Source organism: Carcharhinus amblyrhynchos, chromosome 9, assembly GCF_965287045.1.
Source record: "Carcharhinus amblyrhynchos chromosome 9, sCarAmb.v2.hapA, whole genome shotgun sequence".
Lineage (NCBI taxonomy): Eukaryota > Metazoa > Chordata > Chondrichthyes > Carcharhiniformes > Carcharhinidae > Carcharhinus > Carcharhinus amblyrhynchos.
In genome coordinates this window covers 66640853-66661258 of record NC_137332.1, presented here as the reverse complement: position 1 = coordinate 66661258, position 20406 = coordinate 66640853, and the positions used below count along the sequence as shown (strand labels likewise).

The following is a 20406-nucleotide window of genomic DNA, read 5'->3' as shown; positions in this document are numbered from 1 at the left end:
GAGGGGAGATTAATTCTCCTTGGAGTTTAGATGAATTCTCAGGGGACTTGACAGGGTAAATATTGAAAGGGTGTTTACCCTGGTTAGAAAGTCTAGGTCCACTTAAGACAGACAAGGAGAAATTTTTCCTCAGGGTAGTGAATCTGTGGAATTCTTTACTGCAGAGGCTGGGTCATTAAGTATATTCAACACTGAGATGGACAGATTTTTAAACAGTAAGGGAATCAAGGATTATTGGGATTAGGTGGAAAAGAGGAATTGGTGATTATATCAGATCAGTCATGATTTTCATTGACTTCTGCTCCTATATCTTATGACACTTCATATGTTCTCTAACTGTTGGCCACTTCACCTAATAATTTGCTGAAAATAAGCTGCATGCACATACAGCTAAAATACACAATAGTTAAATTTTAATCACTTTTTGAATATCACCTTGACCTGAAAGTGTGATTTAAGTACCTTTTGTCCTCTCTATCACCTAACAAATAGATATATGTCCAAGGCTGTACATTTCCGATGCTGCATTGTTGATTAAAAAAGGGTGTAGTAAACCTTGTCCTCTATAATCTATCGAGAGTAAATGTCTAGGAAAATAAACCTGGCAATATGTGAAGTGGAATCATGCTAGATGGTATTTCCCTCTGGTTAGCACCTTACAACAACTCTCCCAAATGACTGGGTGCAGGCGTACAGGCTTTTGTCTAGATACCAGGCTATGAGGTCAAGGGGAGAGTACGAATGTTACAGATCTGGCCCTTAAATCATGTCTCTATGTTGCACAACAAACAGAGAAGGTATGGATTTGTTTGCTGCATGCCCATTTTCTCTAATTGGAATGCTGATAATGCCTTGTGCTAAAGTTTTAAAAGATGGATGAGCTACTTTTGTTGAGATGGTTAATTTAAGCAAATTAGTTGCCAAGACCACATAGATAACAATAAAAATGTTGATTACCTGGCTGTGAGAAGGATTGTTTGGGAAGCTGAACCCTCTGAGGAGGAAAGTTGCTCCAATGCTGAGAGTTCTAATATTAAGGAAAACCTATCCATCCAGCTGATGCCTTTGAATTGCAATGATTTATCACCACGTTTAATTGTAAAATACCTCCTTAATTGTTCTACGTTGGTTTTGAAGGAAGGAGGAGAGTCTTGTGTCAAGCTTTCATATGTCTGCTTCACTGGAATACTCGATATTTGAGTTACATGTTATCCCTTCCTTGCAGGCCTGTATTCCAAGTAATGCCTATTATTAAATTTTCACTGCTCTTACCCAGCAGCAGAAGCAAGCTGATTGTTGTATTTTTGATCAATTGTTTAAGTTAAAGGCCTGTCTAAGGCAGCAACATCTAAATTCTGGCATTAAAACCTCGGTCTAGCAGCATTCGTGGATAGAGAAACAGTTGACATTTCAAGTTGAATGATTCTTCAGAATTGAGGGAAGTAGAAATGCTTATGCCTTTTGGAAGGGGATGTAGAGCATAGGAGGAGTGGACCAGGGTGTTGTGGAAGAAAGAATCCCATCGGACTGCTGAAAGGGGATGGTAGACTGCCATAATTCTTTGTTTGCGGAGTTTTGTGCAATGGAAAGGAGGATCTATTGTAGCTTGGGGAGGGAGGGAAAGGGGTGAGAGCCCAAGTGCATGAAACAGGTTGAATGCGGTTGAGGACTCTTTAGGGGAAAGGAAAACATGGGAGGAATCTTTATTTGAGAGAAAATAAGGATATGCCAGTAGTACTATTGTGGAAGGTAGCATCATCAGAACAGTTGCAAAGCTGATGGAACAAGGAAGTGTAGTCCAGATAGCTATGGGAGTCATTGTGCTTATAATGAATACTAGCAGACAGTCTGCCCCCAGAAATAGACAGAATGACAGAAACTTTGAGTAAAGGAAGTGTTGGAGATGACTGGGGATGGGAAGCAAAATTGATTTTTTTCAGTTCTAAGCAGGAAGCGGCACTGATTTAGTCATTGATGAGGAATGTTTCACGTACCCCACAAAGAGAAATGCATAATGCAAATACCATCACACGCCTTTTGTTTGGAGGAAGCAAGATAAGTTAAAGGAATCATTTCAGCCTAGTGAGGACTTTGGGCCTCTGATCAAGGAGGAATTGAGATGCCCTCAGACAGTCCTGGTGGAGGGATGGAGAGGTAGAGAGATTTAACATATCGAAGAAGAAGTGGTTATGGCTGGGAAACCAGAAATTATTGGAATGATGTAGGAGAAGAGTCATGGATGTAAGTCGAAAAAGATTGAACAAAGGGAGAATAAAATAGAGGAATAAATAAGATCGGTGAGGATGGAACAGGCTGAAATTATTGGTCTATCAGGACACTTATTTTTGTGGATTTTGGGGGAGAGGGAGAAGTGGGTTGTGTGGTGTTAGGGAACTGAAGTAGGAAGCTGTGCAGGGAAGATCTTTGGATTAGATGATGGTCCTGGAAACAATAAATTGATCTTTAGTGGTGGGATCATGTTGGTGTTTAGAAGGCTGAGGGGTGATCTTAGAGACATATAAGATAATGAAGGGGCTAGATAGGGTAAAGGCAGAGAGATCCTTTCCACTTCGAAAGGAAACAAGAGCTAGTGGACACAGCCTCAAAATAAGGCGGGGGGGGGGTCAGTTTAGAACAGTGTTGAGGAGGAACTTCTTCACTCAAAGAGTGGTGAATCTCTGGAATTCTCTGCCCATTGAAGTGGTGGAAGCTACCACTTGAATATGTTTAAGTCACAGGTAGATAGATTTTTGATCGATAATGGAATTAAAGGTTATGGGGAGCAGGCGGGTAAGTCGAATTGAACCACTTTCAGATCAGCTGTGATCTTATTGAATGGCGGGGCAGGCTCGAAGGGCTAGATGGCCTACTCCTGCTCCTATTTCTTAGGTTCTTGGGGAGATAGGAAGAAGTATCTGAGAATTGGTGCCTGATCAAATTCTGGCATTTCTTTCTTTTGCACAAAAGATGGCAACATGTAGCTGAAAGATAACGAAGTTCAATTTAATTCTTAATTATGCAGAACCGTAACCATCTCTACTGTCAATCACTCTTCTGGTGAAGAGCTGACTAGTCCTGAAGTGTTAGCTCCATTCTCTCTCCACAGATGCTGTCCGTCCTGCTGAGATTTTGTAGCATTTTCTGTTTTTCAGATTCCATAATCTGTGGTAATTTGCTTTTATCTTTAAAATTTCCACTGCTGATTGTATTTTTTCCATCCCTCAGAATTTTTCCAAGAACATATTTGCAATTTTACAATCAGTCAAAGCTAGGGAAGAAGGACGAGCACCAGAACAGAGACCTCCACAAAACGTAATACAACCGGTAAGAAACAATTTTTTCTCTTCCTCTTTTAAGGAGGAATAAAATGTATTGTGCTTGACTTACTGAACTGATGTTTCTCGGAACTTATGTTAAGGGATTGCATACTCCTTATCCGTAACTCTTTCCCTTCACACCATATTTAGTCAATTAGTTACAAATTAAAATTACAGAGAAGTAATAACTACGTTCATATTTAAAATATTAAAAATAGATGTAACTAGGAATTTTCAGTATGATTTACAGAATTAAGTGCAAATTACTCTGATTAAATTGTAATTTGTATAGACCATTTTTCCTTACGCAATGTATAGTGCATACAATTAATGTAAATATAGAGGATGCAGAACTGTAGTAATATATTTTTAAGGCACTATTTTCAACATCATACTTTTCCTTGAACTCAAGAACAGGGGTGTCATTCTTAACTTTCATTATGAATCAGATCTGATATCCTGGCTCTTGGTGTGCACCATGTTCAGGAGAGAAGTAGCTCACTGGCCTAGTGAATGACAACCTAGATCAATGAGTGGGGCTCATGAGTGGCCCCCTTTCATTTCAGTAGGCTGCAAGATTGAAAGTGGGCATATTCACTAACTATGACCCTTGAATAAGATTGAATATATTTAATACAGGCCAAATATTTCATTAGTTATAGAAAATACTTAATCATTCATACATTAATAGAACTGTCATCAACTTCATGGTAAAACACAATAAATATTTGTGTTTAATTGGATGTAGGAGAGTGCATGGCTCTAAGTCAATACTCTTTGCAGTCAACATGTACCTCATTTCAAGTGCCCTTTTTGTGCGTATCACTTTACTGGTAGGAAATAAGTTGCACCGTTGGAAGCCAGTGGGATGTGGCTTCTCTGCAACAGTGCAATGATACTGCACATTTAAGATATGTAAGTTGCATATTATGTATCTCGTCATTGTTAAGCATTGTTTAAATGTTAAGATAATTCATTTGTTATAGTTTTAAGCTGTGATGTTAAATGAAGTTTGATAAAAATTTCCCAGTTTGTAGTAGAATCGCATCTGGAATGAAACATATTCTCTTAATGCCAAAATAACAAATATTTGGGGTGCACTCTAACTTCATGTTATACCTTGGAGTTTCTGATGTGTACCCTAACAGCAGTCAACAAAATGCCTTGAGTGGCACTCCGAACCCCGGTGGGCTGCATGTTGCCAGGTTGCCCACCACTGCTCTGGTCTCTTGAGTTAAAGTTATGAGTTCAAGTTCTGCTCCAGGACTTGAGTATAATAATCAAGGCTGACACTGCAGTGCAGTACAGCACTGCCAGTGATGCAGCATATCAGATGAGACCTTAATCTGAGGCTATCTCTTCCCACTTGAATGGATGTAAAAGGTCCTATTTTGTTGAAGACCAAGAGTTACCCCAGTGGTTGTGGTCAATGTTTATTTCTCGATCAACAAAACGGGTTATCTGCTTTTTATCACATTGCGTTGTGGGAGCTTGCTATGTACAAATTGGCAGCTGTATTTCCTACATTACAATGGTTACTGCAGAAAGTGTTTAATTGGCTGTAATGTGCTTCTGGAATATCTGGTGGCTACATAAGTGTAAGGTGAAATGCAAGTCTTTCGTATTTGGACACATCATGATAGAAATTGTTTTGTTCACAGATGCTGTCTAATCTGTTGAGCGCCTCCAGTAATTGTACAGATGACTTGGCCATCTCAATCACATTTAAGGCATTAAAGTTTTTATATCTGGGGTGTTCATTCCATACTTATTTGAATTCTTTGAATGAATTATTCGAAATGCACCAGTGTTGGACTCTGTGCTTCAAATAGTTCAGTTCACCACATTAGAAAAGGTGTGAAGACTTGAAAAGGTAGAGCAGAGCTATACCAGCTTGCTACCTAGGATGAGTTACTTGCTATTTGGAGGGATTGTAGAAGCTGGCAAGGATTACTGGGAAGCCAGAAGATTTGGAAGCAAAAGCGAGCAGAGGACAACTAAAAAAGCAGTAAGAAGGGAGAAGATGAAATACAAGTGTAAGCTAGCTAGTAATATAAAAGAAGATAGGAAGAGTTTGCTTTAAAATATAAAAGGAAAGAGAGACAAAAATAGTCATTAGGCCACTGGAAAATGAGGCTGGGGAAGTAATAATAGGAAACAAAGCAATGGCAGAGAAACTGAATAGTTACTTTGCATCAGTCTTCACGGTGGAAGACACCAGTGGGATGCCAGAGCTCCAGGAGAGTCAGGGGGCACAGGTGAGTGTAGTGGCCAATACTAAGGAGAAGATTTTGGGGAAACTGAAAGGTCTGAAGGTGGATAAATCACATGGATCGGATGGAATACACCCCAGGGTTCTAAAAGAGGTAGCTGAGGAAATTGTGGACGCATTGGTGGTGTTCTTTCAGGGATCACAGAAGGCAAGGAGGGTACCAGAGGACTGGAAAGTAACTAATGTAACACTACTGCTTAAGAAGGGAGGGAGGCAGCAGACGGGAAATTATCTGCTGCTTAGCCTGACTTCGGTCATTGGCAAGATTTTAGAGTCCGTTATTGAAGATGAGATCACAGAATACCTGGAGGTGCATGATAAAGTAGGACTGAGCCAGCATGGCTTTGTCAAGGGAATGGCATGTCTGACAAATCTGTTAGAGTTCTTTGAGAAGGTAACAAAGAAGTTAAATCAAGGAGAACTAGTGGACGTGATTTATTTAGATTTCCAGAAGGCCTTTGACAAGGTGCTGCATAGGAGACTGTAAAATAAGTTAAGTGCCCATAGTGTTAAGGATAAGATCTTGGCATGGATAGAGAATTGGCTGACTGGCAGAAGGCAGAGTGTGGGGGTAAAGGTGTCTTTTGCAGGATGGCAGCCAGTGACTAGAGGTGTGCCTCAGGGGTCAATGCTGGGACCACAACTTTTCACTATATTAATGATTGAAGGCACTGTTGCTAACTTTGCAGATGATACAAAGCTATGTTGAGGAACAGGTAGTATTGAGGAAGTGTGGGGAGGGGCGTGGTTTCAGAAAGACTTGGACAGGTTAGGAGAGCAGGCAAAGACTGGCAGATGGAATACAATGTGGAAAAATGTGAGATTATGTCCTTTGGAAGGAGAAATGGAGGCATCGATTATTTTCTAAATAGAGAAATGTTTAGGAAATCAGAAACACAAAGGGACTTGGGAGCCCTTGTTCAAGATTCCCTTAAGATTAATGTGCAGGTTCATTCAGTAGTTAGGAAGGCAGATGTAATGTTAGCATTCCTGTCAAGAGGGATGTACTTCTGAGGCTGTATAAGGCTCTGGTCAGACCCCATTTGGAGTATCGTGGGCAGTTTTCGGCCCTGTATCTAAGGAAAGGGTCCAGAGGAAGTTCACAAGAATGATCCCTGGAATGAAGAGCTTGTCGTATGAGGAACCGTTGTCAACTCTGGGTCTGTACTGGTTGGAGTTTAGAAGGATGAGGGGGATCTTATTGAAACATGCAGGATAGTGCGAGACCTGGATAGAGTGGATGTGGGATGTTTCCACTAGTATGAAAAACTAGAACCAGAGGGCATAACCTCAGGTGAAAGGGACAATCCTTTAAAACAGAGATGAGGAGGAATTTCTTCTTCCAGAGTGTCGTGAATCTGTGGAACTCTTTGCTGCAGAAGGCTGTGGAGGTCAGGTCATTGAGTTTCTTTAAGACAGAGATAGATAGGTCCTTGATCAATAAGGGGTTCAGGGGTTGCGGGAAAAGGCAGGAGAATGGAAATAAGAAAAATATCATGATTGAATGGCAGAGTAGGCTGAATGGGCCGAGTGGCCTAATTCTGCTCCTATGTCTTTATGGTCTTTGAATAGAGAAAATTAAAGGGAGACCGAAAAGGAGTGTTCAAAATTGAGGGGTTTTGATTAAGCAATTAGTGAGAAACTAATTCCTCCAAGTGGGTTTGCATTGAATGGCCATCGATCTTCAAGTGATTGGCAGAGGAACTAGGTTGGAAATGAGAAATTTCTTCCCACACGTTAAGGTCAGTAATGTACTAGCTGAAAGAGTGGTCAAATCAGATCAGAATTTTTGAAAGGTAATTGAAGACGACTAATTTAAAGGGTTATGGAAAAACTGCTGGAATACTTGGACAGCTCTTCCATCGAGTCAACAGTATCACTCATGTTAAAAAGATTCCCTTCCATGCTGTATGATTCCGTGACTTCACCTGTATTGGTACTGTGTTTGTTGGTTGTGCATATGTAATCTGCATGTCACCTGTTATAGTACTGAGACCCCCTTGTTGGTAATTTCCTATTTGAAATACTGTAATCCAATTTGATGGAAGATAAAAGATAAATGCAGTGCTATAGTTTTGTAGAATAAGCATGGAAAGTAAATTAATCAAAAGATTCATTTGACATGGCAAACATGCTAACTATTCTGGTAGTGATTTGTGCAGCCATAAAGATGAGCTAATTTGTTCATATCTCTTATAAACTATTGTTTGTCACGATAGGTAGCTGTTAAGTTTTAAAAATGCAGTTCATATTTAATACCCAAATAATAGTCTTTACAGCTGTACGTTTGTTTAGCGGGTCCTTGCTCATCTCCGACAGCTGGCTATTAAACATCTTCCACTTTGATTTTTTTCCTGTGCATTTTATATTTGAAAAAGAGTAATTTTATAATTCTTGCTTCAGTGTCCAATTTTGTGTTGCAGGATCCAGCACTGCGAAATAAACAGCCTATACCAGCAGCATACAACAGATACGATCAGGAAAGATTTGCAAAGAAAGAAGGTGAATATGCATTGCTCTTAAATGTATGCTACATTTCATTCCAGATCCCCCAGAAAATAAAATGTTTAAAGAACTTTAAGATTTTTTCTTTGCAGCTTAGAAATACTTTGCCCCTCAGCTGAGGAGATTAGAAATGCATCAGGTAACGGTGAAGGAAATGCCTCGTGGCTGTGTGAAAACTTAGCTGAAAAGCTAAAACCAAACTCAAAAACGTTATGGTATTCAATTGCTTGTTTAAAGTACCGACAAATAATGTATTTGACTCCCATTGTCTAAAAACTGCAGTAATCTTTTAGTTACGCTTGATGTGTCTAATTCAAGATCAGTTACATAACTTCTTGATACAAATGTTGACGAGGAAATTCAGTCTTATCTTTTTTCCTCATAGATCATGTGCTTAATGTATATAAATGAGTCCTTCAAAAACAGGTTTGTAATTAGGTGCAGCCAGTCATGTCAGTTTTGTAAAAAAAAATTTTGTCTTAGTGCTGTGTAGCGAATGAGGGAAAAAAAGACACTTAAATTTTATGATGTAATATCTTTATTTTGTCTAAATAAAACTTCTGTTAGCCTTTAGGTGTTGCTGCAAACTGTGTAATGTAAACTAGAATGTTCAACACTTGCTGTGGAAGAAATCTCGCATTAATATTTTTAAACTGTTTTTCAAAATTTGGGCGTACTAGTCATTTTCCCCAATGTAGAATAATTATATACTCTTATTTGTTGTAAAAAAAAGCTGATTCTTTTTATTTAAGAAATTGAATATACTATACTCTTTCTCATTTAGATATTTGATTGCAGTGGCATTCAGGATAGCATGTGCTATTTGATACTTGCACAAGGTATAAGGGAAATAAAGGAATTTGCATCGACTGTGCAACATTGTGAAGTAAGAAATGAAGATAAATCCAACTGGTCTAGTAAGGCAATTACAGAATTATGTAGAAATTAGCATCTCACACACAAACAAATTGATTAGAAAGATTTCATGCTGAAAATTGTTTACAAAGTTTACAAGCAGTGAGATCATTTGAACATATTTGACATAGTAGTAAAAATGTGGAGAGGCTACGCATAGTAAGTAGTCTAATTTTAAAGGCGGGGGGGGGAGAACAGAATGACTTTGGGTGTATTTGCACCAATTTTTCAAAGTGACAAAGCAAGTTAATGAAGCTTATGGGAAGGCAAAGTACAACAGCCAGAAAATTATGATAAAATAATGTAAAACTTATAAAGTTGAGAAACAAAATAATTCTCAAAGGCAAAAAGCGGTTTAAATGCACAACAGGTTTTCGGCAGCATCTATAGAGAGGGAATCAGTTAATGGCCAAATTCTTCCATCCTCAGTCATGGCTGTGAGTTTACAGTGCCACTGAGCGTGATGGAGCTTTTGGCTGGAATGTCAAATTTTACTTTTTCACTCAAAAAGGGTCCCATCATGGATGAGACCAGAGAGTCATGCCCAACATTTTAGCTTGAGACTTCTTCATCAGCATGATGTTTAGAACAGTCCCAGCTTGAAATGCTCAGCTGTTTAGGAAGGACGTGAAGGCTTTGGAGAAAGTACAGAATACATTTACTAGCATGGTTCAGGGATGAGGAATATATTTGTAGTCTAGAGAAGCTTAATTGTTTTTCTCTGAGCAGAGAAGGCTAAGAGAAGATCCAACAGAGGTGTTTAAAGAGTAAAAATGGCTGAAGGATCAATAACCAGAGAGCAAGATTTAAGGTGATTGTCATAAGAACCAAATACATTTTCAGATTAGAGTTTGAATATCTAATCAGAAAGGGTGTAGACGCAAACACAGCAGCAGCTTTTGAAAGGGAATTCAATAAGTAGAAGAACAATGCAAAGAACAGGGGGTGTGAAACTAACTTGTTTTTTGAAAGAACCCGCACAGACTTGATGGGTGAAATGGCTTTGTTTTGAGTTGTGTAATTCTATGATTCTATGACCTTATAGACATAGAGTACTTGTGAACAGAAAAAGTGTAACCAACTTGAATCCAGTGGAAGGTAGAATCCCTGAATATATAAGTATTTTTCTGCTCATAAAAGCAAGTAGTGTTGGTGTTGAGAATTAAGCTTTCTTTCCACCTAACCTGTATCCCAGACAATACCAAGGCCAGATGAACATTAGATCTTTTTCAACGCTATCCCAAAGATGGGCATCAGACTCAAAGAACATGTTCTGCATTAATGTGTTTCTTTTTCTCCCCAGCTTTTGAGATGAACTAGGTGTTGCTTTGTGCACATTTTTACAGCGCAAGTCATCTGAAGAGCTTAGTTATGATGGTTCACACTTCTTTCAGATTTGACCCTTAAAGTCAGTGTATAGGATTTTATTTTCATTCTGTTAGTAAAAATCCCAAATTTAATTCACTACTTCCCCTTGCTTTCCTATCCTCTCTTTATTTCTGAATGGATTATTTAATCACAAACAACTCCAGCACTGTGCTGAAATAGGTGAGGATGGTTTGAAGCCTCTCGATTACGTCTCATTATTTGGAACGAGTGAGGTAAATCGCTATCTTGTCCATTTGCGAAGGTATTTGGGAAATCTAATTCATTCATTCTTCCACTCATTTTGTATGGATTACTTTTGGAGTAGTCCCAAATATAAAATTGTAGAAAATAGGAGCAGGAGTAGGCCATTCAGCCCTTTGAGCCTGCTCTGCCATTCGTCCTGATCATAAATGATCATTCAACTCAGTAACTTGTTCATGTGATTTGATCCTTTAGCCCCAAGAGCTATATCTAACTCCATCTTGAAAATGTACAATGATTTGGCCTCAACAGCTTTCTGTGATAGAGAATTCCATAGACTCACCGCTCTTTGGATGAAAAAATTTCTCCTGATCTCAGTCCTAAGTGGTTTACCCCATATTCTTTGACTGTGACCCTGGTTGTGGACTCCCCTGCCATTAGGAACCACCTCCTTGCATCTACTGTCTAATCCTGTTAAAATTTAATAGGTTTCTACAAGATCCTCCTCATTCTTCTAAACTCTTGCTGGGCCTGGAACCACCACTGTAGACTCACATAGTAACACTCCGTCCTCAGAGCCCAGTTTGTTTTTGTGAAGCTGGAATAGTTTGAATAGCTCTCAATTTAGGAGCATTTTCTCTCTGCAGCAGTTAAGGTTCATGATGTAAAAGCAACAGGCCGTTCTACACTGTCTTCCATGAGTTAACACTACACCTATGGCATAGGACAAAGCATCACGTTAGGATTATCTCGGAGTAGAAATGTACTAGCAAATCTGAAGATTGTGAAGTAAATTTGACTTCCTCAGAGGCTTTTTCATGGCCTGCTCCAATACCAACATTGATATTTCTTTAAAAGCAGATGTAATGTTGCCAGTAATGTTGAAAGACTTGGTGTAAACTAGTCATAGTAATTAACCATGTCTAAAAAAGATTTAAGCTCTAAATGTTCCAAGATGCTGGTGCTTCCTTGATTACTTTTTCTTTGAGTGCATAGCCTCTTGGCGTCAACAAAATTGTTTATTTGAGTTAAACTATATATAGGGGAAGACATCGAATGCCACCTTATTCTTTGATTTCCCAGTCAATGACTGACCTACTCTGCACCAACACACCTGAGCTTGGATCCACACTGTTAGACCTGTGCTCAGTTGCTGCACCATGCAATCAAAGGAGTTCAAACTTCTCACTATAAAAATTTACGCACAGATACCCCTTGCCAAATCACTTATACTATCTCGAGCTACTTTGTTGTACCTCCTTTTAAACGTGCATTTGTAATGATTTTAAAGCTGAGCCACCCTTTCCTGATCAGTGAGCTTCACGAGTGTTCCATTCAACATTCTCTATCTTCTTGTTCCCCTGTTTGTTATTTGACATTTGTCTGTAATGATCTGCATTTCAAACTGTGATTCAGGTTTCTTGAAGAATCTTATGGTTGTTCTTTGCAATTTTAGCATCTTCTATCAATGTTGTTTTTGAGACGTTCAGCGAAATCAAGAGGTTGAGACTGCCCAGTTGTGACTCTTTGTAGTTTTATGGCTAGTCTTGTTTCTTTATCATTTACCTTCGCTGCCTCTTTCAAAAATAACTTAGAGTCATCATTTCATAACAGAAATGAATGACTAAGTGGAAATGTATTTTGCACTTCCCTTGTCTATCATCTGCAAAGAGCTCCAGCATGCATGGCTCTCCCTTCTTGTGCCCTTGATTATGAAGCTTTACTTTTCCAGATCCATTTCCTATGACAAGAGTCTAAGTTGTTTGCTTCTTGAACAGTAATGCCTAAATGTCTTGAACTGGATTCGTTTATTTTAATTAGATGGTTTATTTGAATAAAAAACATCCAGTTTATTGTATTGTGACTGTTCATCAGCTTAGATGCTTGGAATTCATATCGCAACCTGCAATTTCTAAATTGCCCTTATGTGAAGTTTCATTTTTAAACTAAATCTGATCACTTCATCTATGATAACTTACTATTACTTGAACACTTGATTGAAATATTGTTTAATTTGATTAGGGCAAAAATAATATTGGTAACTCCAGGAAATGAAGTGCTTAATATCACAGGAGTTAAAAATATAGATTTTGGAAGATCCTGAAAATTAATTTAAATGCTTCTGGTGTAGCCTCTTGATGCCACTCATTGGTATTTTTGGATCTGGGAAATGAAGTAACCTTCAACTGTCTTTTTAAAGCCAATTCTCAGTACTCCTTGTGAGAGTACAAATAGTTGGAGCTGCTTGTAAATTCTATGGACATTTTGAACTCAAGCTTGAGACTCTGGCATGAAGTATCCTAAATTGCTCGACATCTGTTTTTAAGAAAAAGACTGGTGAGCCAGATGCTATTTGATACAAGGAATGCTCTGGCTAGTCATGAGCTCTGATCATATCACTCAGTACAAAATGAAAATTAGTGATGTTATAATTTATTGTCCTTTTGGTTTTTAGGTTTCTTATATTTGTGTATTCAGTATTTTCTTAAGGTAGTTTATAGCTCCGAATATCTGACTTGTGTGTCGAATTCTGTAAACAGAACATGGCAAATTGAGTTGTTAGTTTGGGTACAGAGAAATTATATTTTGGATTTGTTTTTTGTTTATGAGGATAAATTTCCTGTGTGAGGGGAGCTGGAGTTCATTTAAACCACTAGTGAAAGAAATGCAAGTAAAACCAAGAAACCATATCCTTGCTACTAGATCCTGTTTGTAAAAATTCTCTTACAAGTTAAAACGACTGGCCTAGTTTCTGGGTATCATTTATGATTTATGTTTTTTTCTTTTCAATCCCCTAGAGGCTTTCCAAAATCTAATAAACTTCATAAAAATATTTCATGTTTTCTTAATTTCAATCGTTTCCTTTGAAAATGTTTAAATAGTTTGGACCCGATCCACTTTAAAAGTTTGAAGTATTCAGCCACTTTTTTGAAGACAAACTCAAAAGAACTAGCTCCTGATTCAATTTGCATTGTCTTAGTGGTACTTTTCTATATGTGTAAGTATTTTATCTCTTGATTTCAGTTTTTGAAAAAAGTCAGTGAAGGAAATTTATCATACCTGCAATACAGGTGAGAAGAGGTCATAAATTGTGATATTAAAAGTAGAGAGGTGTTCGTGAGTATTTAATTTTGAGTGTTTCCATTATATAGTTTGTCGAAGTGTCAAGTAATTGGGAATCCTACCAATGACTGGTATTGGCCATTCAAATGGAGCTGGATATGTGTTGTTACAGTAAGGAGAAGGTCATGAGTTCAGCTTGAGATCTGTTCATTGGCACTTACAGTTCCAAATCACTTTTTAAACTATGAGTGGGCTGAGTACTGACTTAAAAGTCGAGCTGGTTACTGCATTAGTTGTCAATTTTCACTTTATTTAAATTAATATTAGATTGAACCGAGAAACTGTCTGGGGAAGAAATTGGAAATGTTATACTGTAGGAAGGGTAAAGCTATTGGCTCAAAAGACATGATGGAAGTTCTGACAGTTTTATAAGTTATGATATTATCCTTCCTCTTGCCCAGATAGATGAGAAGATTATCCTGAAATCACTGTTTTCCTTTAATGTTCATATGTTCATTCTAATTGTAATTTGCCTATATCTGCCAAAAACACATCAATTTATCTCAAAATTAGTTTTTTTACTCACCTATTTTTTTCTTGTACTCTGCAACCATCCCTTTGGTAAACTTGCACTTTAATCATTCCATCAACGTCTTTTGTTGTGCCAATTGCATTGCACTGCACCTTTCTCTGTGCTTATTCTTCCAATTTCATTATTTTCTATCTTGCAAGTATCTATTAAAATGCAATCACTGAGATTTGTTTATATTACATCATCTTTAGCCAATCATTCTCTTTTCTTCCTGTAGCTTTCCTCTTTTTAGGTAATCCCTCTGGATTGAGAGTGACTTATTTCCACTAATTTGATGAGTTCTTAGTCCAAAATGCGATCTGCAGACACTGCCACATGTGGGGAAGTCGGTACTTGAAGGGTCAGATAATTGTTTGGAGGTTTGTGTGGTGTCTTTGATGCCTCGATTTAACACCTCCTGTTCCTGACAAAGTCTTTGTTTTCAGTGCCTTCCCAAATGAGCATTTTCCATTTTAATTAGTCACAGGCTACGAAGTATCATGAGTAGGCAGGAATGTTTGATCTCATTGGGGCTTGCTTTAATTTGAGAACATCCTTAAAGTGTTTCCTTTGTCCTCTTGGGAGCCTACCACTGTGACCAAATTCTGAGTAGAGCCTTAGGAGTGGTATCAGGTGTAGAAATGATATGTCCTGACCAGTGAAATTTGTGATGAGTGATTAATGCCTTGATGTTGGATGAGGAGAAAACACTACTGCCCAACCTGCCTTTCTTCCCACTGGATTTGGAGGATCGTGTGAAGGGAACACTGAGGGCACTTCTCTGCTGCTTTGACGCACCTACTGTAGGTTGCCCAAGTTTGCAAAGCACAGGGATCACTGCTGCCAACTAAACTATGACCTTAGTTTTGGATTTGAGACCCAGGTCCTCAGATACTGTTTTCCACAGACAGAGCTGGCACTTTGAAGACAGTGATGAATTTTGTGGTCAAAATCTGCTTTTGTTCAGAGGTGGCTCCCAAATTATGCTCCATGTTTTCCATGATCTGCCCATTGATTTTATTTGATGGGGAAGGTGTTCTGCTGTAGGAGCTGTTGAAAGAAAATCTTTGTTTTCCAAGTGTTTAGCGAAAGACTCATTTTTGCATATCCTTCGGTGAATAGAGCTCAGTTTCTGAGTGAGCACGCACGTGTGTGATTTGCATACTGGAGCTCAACAACTTTGTGACTTTGGTTTTAGTTGACGGCAACATAGGTTGAACATTTTCCTATCTGTTCTGTGAATTGTCTTTGTGGATGGTGAGGTGCTATATTGCAACAAAGGAAAATAGAATGGTTGCTGTGACGACACAGGCTTGTTTGAACCTGTGACATAAAGAACAAGTGGTAAGTAGAATGAGCATTGGATACCAGCAACTTGTGGATACCAGTGACATGCATAGTTTATTCAGCACTGTGAAGACACTCAAGGGCCAACTCAGCTGAGAGCGAAGCTAAGCTGGGAGCTCAAGGACCGGGAAGACAGTCGGTGCTCGCTAGAGAAAACATTTTGAAAAGCTGCCTAACTGAGATTTTGTCTTTGATTTTGAGGCCTTCAACTTCATTCCTCAATGCTCCGTCTGGCTTGGCCTCTTTGCTACTCCAATGAAGTTGAATTTCCTAGCTGAAAAATGCTGAAGTCCCTAGGATAGGTGGAAGGCCTACCGAAGTTCTGAAACATACTTTCCCCTAATTCCCGTTGACTCCAGTTTTCTGAGGACTCTTTGATGCCACAGTTGGTCAATACTGCCTTGATGACAAGAGAAGTTATTCTCACCTCACCTCTGAAGTTCAACTCTTTTTGCCCATGTTTAAATTGAGACTGTCATGTGGTCAGAAGCTGAATGATCATGTTCAGTTTGGAATCAGACATGAGCAGGTTATTGCTAAACAAGTGCTGCTTGATAGTGTTGTCAATGACCCCTTTGATCATTTCATTGACGATCAAGAATGGACTCATTGGACAGTAATTGGCCGGGTTGGATTTGTACTTTTTATCTACAGGGCATATCTAGGCAATTTTCCAAATTACTGGGTAGATGCTAGTGTTGTGGCTACACTGGAACAGCTTGGCTAGGAATGTGGCAAGATCTGGAGCACAAGTCTTCAGTATTATTGCTAGAATATTGTAAAGGCCCATAGCTGTTGCAGTATCCAGTGCGTTCATCATTTCTTGATAACACAAGCAGTGAATCAAGTTAATAGAAGACTTCCGTCTCTGATGCTGGGGACCGCCAGAGAACACCAAGATGGATTATCCACTCGACACTTCTGGCTGGAGATTGCTTAAGTGTCACCTTCTGCACTGATGTACTCTACTCCCCTGTCATTGAGAGTATGAACATTTGTGGAACCCACAGTTGTTTAATTGTTCCAAGACTGAATGTGGCAGCATTGCAAAGTTTGGATCGCATACATTGGTTGTGGAATCACTTAGCTGTTTGTATCACTTGTTGCTTATGCTGTTTGGCATGCAAGCTGTCGTGTATTGAAGCTTCATCAGATTGACACCTCATTTTTAGGAATGCCTGCTGTTGCTCCTGGCATGCTCTCCTACATTTTTATTGAACAAGTATCGATCCTCTGGCATGTTGTTAATGAGAATGTACCAGTCTGAAGTTACAGATTGTTGAAGGCCCACAACATCTCATGATTGTCTAGTCTTGAGTTGCTAGATCTGACCGAAATGAATCCTATTTAGGAGTGTCACATAACACGATAAGAACATAAGAAAATAGGAGCAGGAGTAGGCCATCTAGCCCTTCGAGCCTGCCCCGCCATTCAATAAGATCATGGCTGATCTGTCGTGGCTCAGTTCCACATTCCCGCCCTCTCCCCATAACCCTTAATCCCCTCGCTTATCAAAAACCCATCAACCCGCGTCTTAAAAATATTTAGCGAGGCAGCCTCCACCACCTCAACGGGCAGAGAATTCCAGAGATTCACCACCCTTTTTGAGTGAAGAAGTTCCTCCTCAACTCCGTTCTAAACCGCCCCCCCCCCCACCTTTATCTTGAGGCTGTGCCCCCTAGTCCCACTATCCTTTCTGAGCGGGAAGAGTCTCTCCACCTCTATCCTATCCATCCCATTCATCATCTTATATGTCTCAATGAGATCTCCCCTCATTCTTCTAAACTTTAACGAGTACAAGCCTAGTTTATTCAGCCTCTCCTCATAGCTCAACCCGCTCAACTCCGGTATCGGCCGAGTAAACCTCCTCTGCACTCCCTCCAAGGCCAAAATATCCTTGCGTAAGTACGGCGACCAAAACTGCACACAATACTCCAGCTGCGGCCTCACCAATGCCCTATACAGTCGCAGCAAGACCTCCCTACTTTTATATTCAATCCCCCTCGCTATGAAGGGATGTGGGGGGTATCATCAATTTGAACATTGTCTCCACAAGGACAATGCTGTGGTCACATCTATCAGTACGGTCATGGACAGATGCACCTGTGGCAGGCAGGTTGATGAGAATGAGTTCAAGTAAGTTTTTCCCTCTTGTTGGTTCTCTCATCATCTGCAGACCCAGTCTGGCACTTAAGTCCTTTAGGACTTTGTCAGCATGCTCTATAGTGGTGCTACAGAGCCACTCTTGGTAATGAACGAAATCCCCTACCCAGAAAGCATTCTGTGCCCTTGCCATCCTTGTGTTTTTTCTCCAAATGATGTTCACCAAGGAGGGGTACACTGATTCCTTAGCTGAGGAGGAAAGATATATGGTGACCAGCAGGAGATTGCCTTGCCCATGTTTGACCTAATGCCATGGGGTCTGCATACAATGTTGAGGACACCCAAAGCATCTCCTGCCTAATTGTATACCACTTTGGGACAGGATTTAATTATTTGTAAGTTATGATTTCATGCATATAACTGTGTTCTAATTTTGAGACAAGCCTCCAACTGTTGAAGATTTCTGGTGCCAGGTGCTCCCTCCAGTTTGTTTCCTTATACAGTTTTCTGTATTGATTTTATACAACCGAATGGCTTACTGGGGCCATTTCAAAGTCAACCACTTTGTTGTGGATCTGGTGTCATATGGAAGTCAGACCAGGTATATCCAACAGATTTCCTTCCCTAAGAGATATTAGTGATCCAGATGGATTTTTACAACATTTGATTATTGTCATCATTAGACTTTTAATTTCAGATTTTTATTGAATTCAAACGCCACCATCTGTCATGGTGGGATTCGACCACGAGTCTGCACACCATCAACTTGGGCCTCTGAACCCAAGGTAATGGATGCAACGACAATGTTACCACACCACTGCCTCCTCTGAATCTGTTTACTATGGTGCTCTCTAAAATGTATGGCAAAATCTTGAAAACAAAATTAGTACTGGTAGTAACTAATGGGAAGCATGTAAAATTTTAATAATTCTGATTATGGCATATAGCTCCAATTTAATACATAAAATGGCATTATTATATGCTATTATTGAAATAATGAGTGCATTAATTTTTACCTCTGCTTTTAAGATTCTTTGTAAAACCTAGTACAACAAAATTATACTGTATGCAGTTATTAACTGTTTGAAAATGTTTTTGTCAGTATTCTGGTAATTCCAAGCATGTTTTATAATTATGATATATTGGCATTTATATTTTTGTTACACCAGGGTATTATCGAAACTAATAAACTCAACTTTTGGATTATTAATATATTTTGCATGCCTGGTCAGCTTTTAAATTCTTGTAAATTCTGATGTCCACATTTGTACTGCGAACTACCTATTTAATTTATCAGAGTAATATATCCTCCTCTGCCAGTGGTGGTGTCTGCAAGACTGCTTAGAGACAGTTTCTTTAATTGCAGTTAATTAATGATTTATCTCTTAAAATGTAACCCATTCATTCTGATAATGGAAGCATTTATTTTGAGTACATTAGTTCTTAACTCCACCGTGGTTTGTGACCCTGTGCAACGCCATTCCAAAATGTGTGAATATGTTTACTTTATGACATAAATTAGCTTTGACCTTTACTTACAATGCCTTTGAGTAATGCTTAATCACCTCAACACTTACTATTATTCTCCTGGACCAGTGTCTGAGGTTGATCTGGACTCTGCTTGCAACTGTGGCAATGTGTTTGACTCTGAATTCAACTTTCCATTTTGTATCCTTTCCATCACAAGACTGCCTGCGCCCATCTCCATAACATCGATTGTCTTTGCCCTCACTCATCTTATTTTCTGTTGAAACCCTCAACCTTGCTTTTGTTACTTCTAGACTAGATTATTCCATTGCTTTCTTGGTTGGTCTAATGTCTTCTATGCTTTGTAACCATAAGCTCACGAAAATCTCCACTTCCTGTGCATCTGTCACTGCTGTGCTTGCTGGACTACATTGCTTGGTCCAGCCATGCCTTGATTAGAAATTTCTTGCCCTTGTTGCCAATCCCTCCTTGTTCTTGCTGCCTCTAATCCTTTTCAACTCTACAGCCCTACCAGATTTCTGCACACTCCAGTTTTGACCTCTTATTGTTGCCTTAGCTGTTTCTTGTCATCCCACTGTTGGCAACCATGCCTTCAGTTGACTTGAACCATACTCATTAATTTCCTCCCTTCTGAAAATATACCTCTTTGAGCAAGCTTTTTGCCACCTGTTTTAATGTCCCATTGTATGCTCAGTGTCAAAATTAAATTATCCCTAAGCAGTAGCTTGGTTGTATCACTATGTTAAAGGCACTATGCAAATACAACTGTTGATGTAATGAGGAAGAAAAGCAGTGAAAAGCCAAATTACATTACAAGGTTAAATATGCTTTTCTTCACTACTTTTTAGTATTTGGTCACTGTAGTCTAAGGTTACAATAAATTAGTGTAGGTTTATAATTATATTTGTACCTTTTATTCCTTTCTGTTAAATTATCAATGCATTGCATTTGGTGTGAACTGTGCCTCAGTGCTAGTTAACTCTTGTAATGTGCTAAAACTGTCCTGGACACTTAATGCAATCAATACTATATGCTGCACTGAAATAGTCTTTAATTGAAATATTAAATAAGTTTCCATAGTATTATTTGAAGATGAATGGGAAGGAAGTGGGTTCTCCAGGTGTCCGCTTACATTTATCTTTCAACTTGCATTTTGGTAGCATTATCTGGCCATTTATATTGTTGCTGTTTATGTGACCTCACTACGTACATTGGCTGCAACAATTTCTTACAACCTTGACTACATTTTACATTTG

At 39.0% G+C, this 20406-nt stretch overlaps 1 protein-coding gene across 1 annotated transcript in view; it reads left to right on the top strand.

Moving 5' to 3' along the window:
• Nucleotides 1-20406, top strand: part of cdc73 (cell division cycle 73, Paf1/RNA polymerase II complex component, homolog (S. cerevisiae)) — a 338701-nt gene that overhangs the window by 70103 nt on the left and 248192 nt on the right. The window contains exons 8-9 of the mRNA XM_080195857.1: nt 3226-3324; nt 8013-8091. Coding sequence (XP_080051983.1) covers nt 3226-3324; nt 8013-8091 — 178 coding nt within the window. The remainder of the gene's footprint in view (nt 1-3225; nt 3325-8012; nt 8092-20406) is intronic.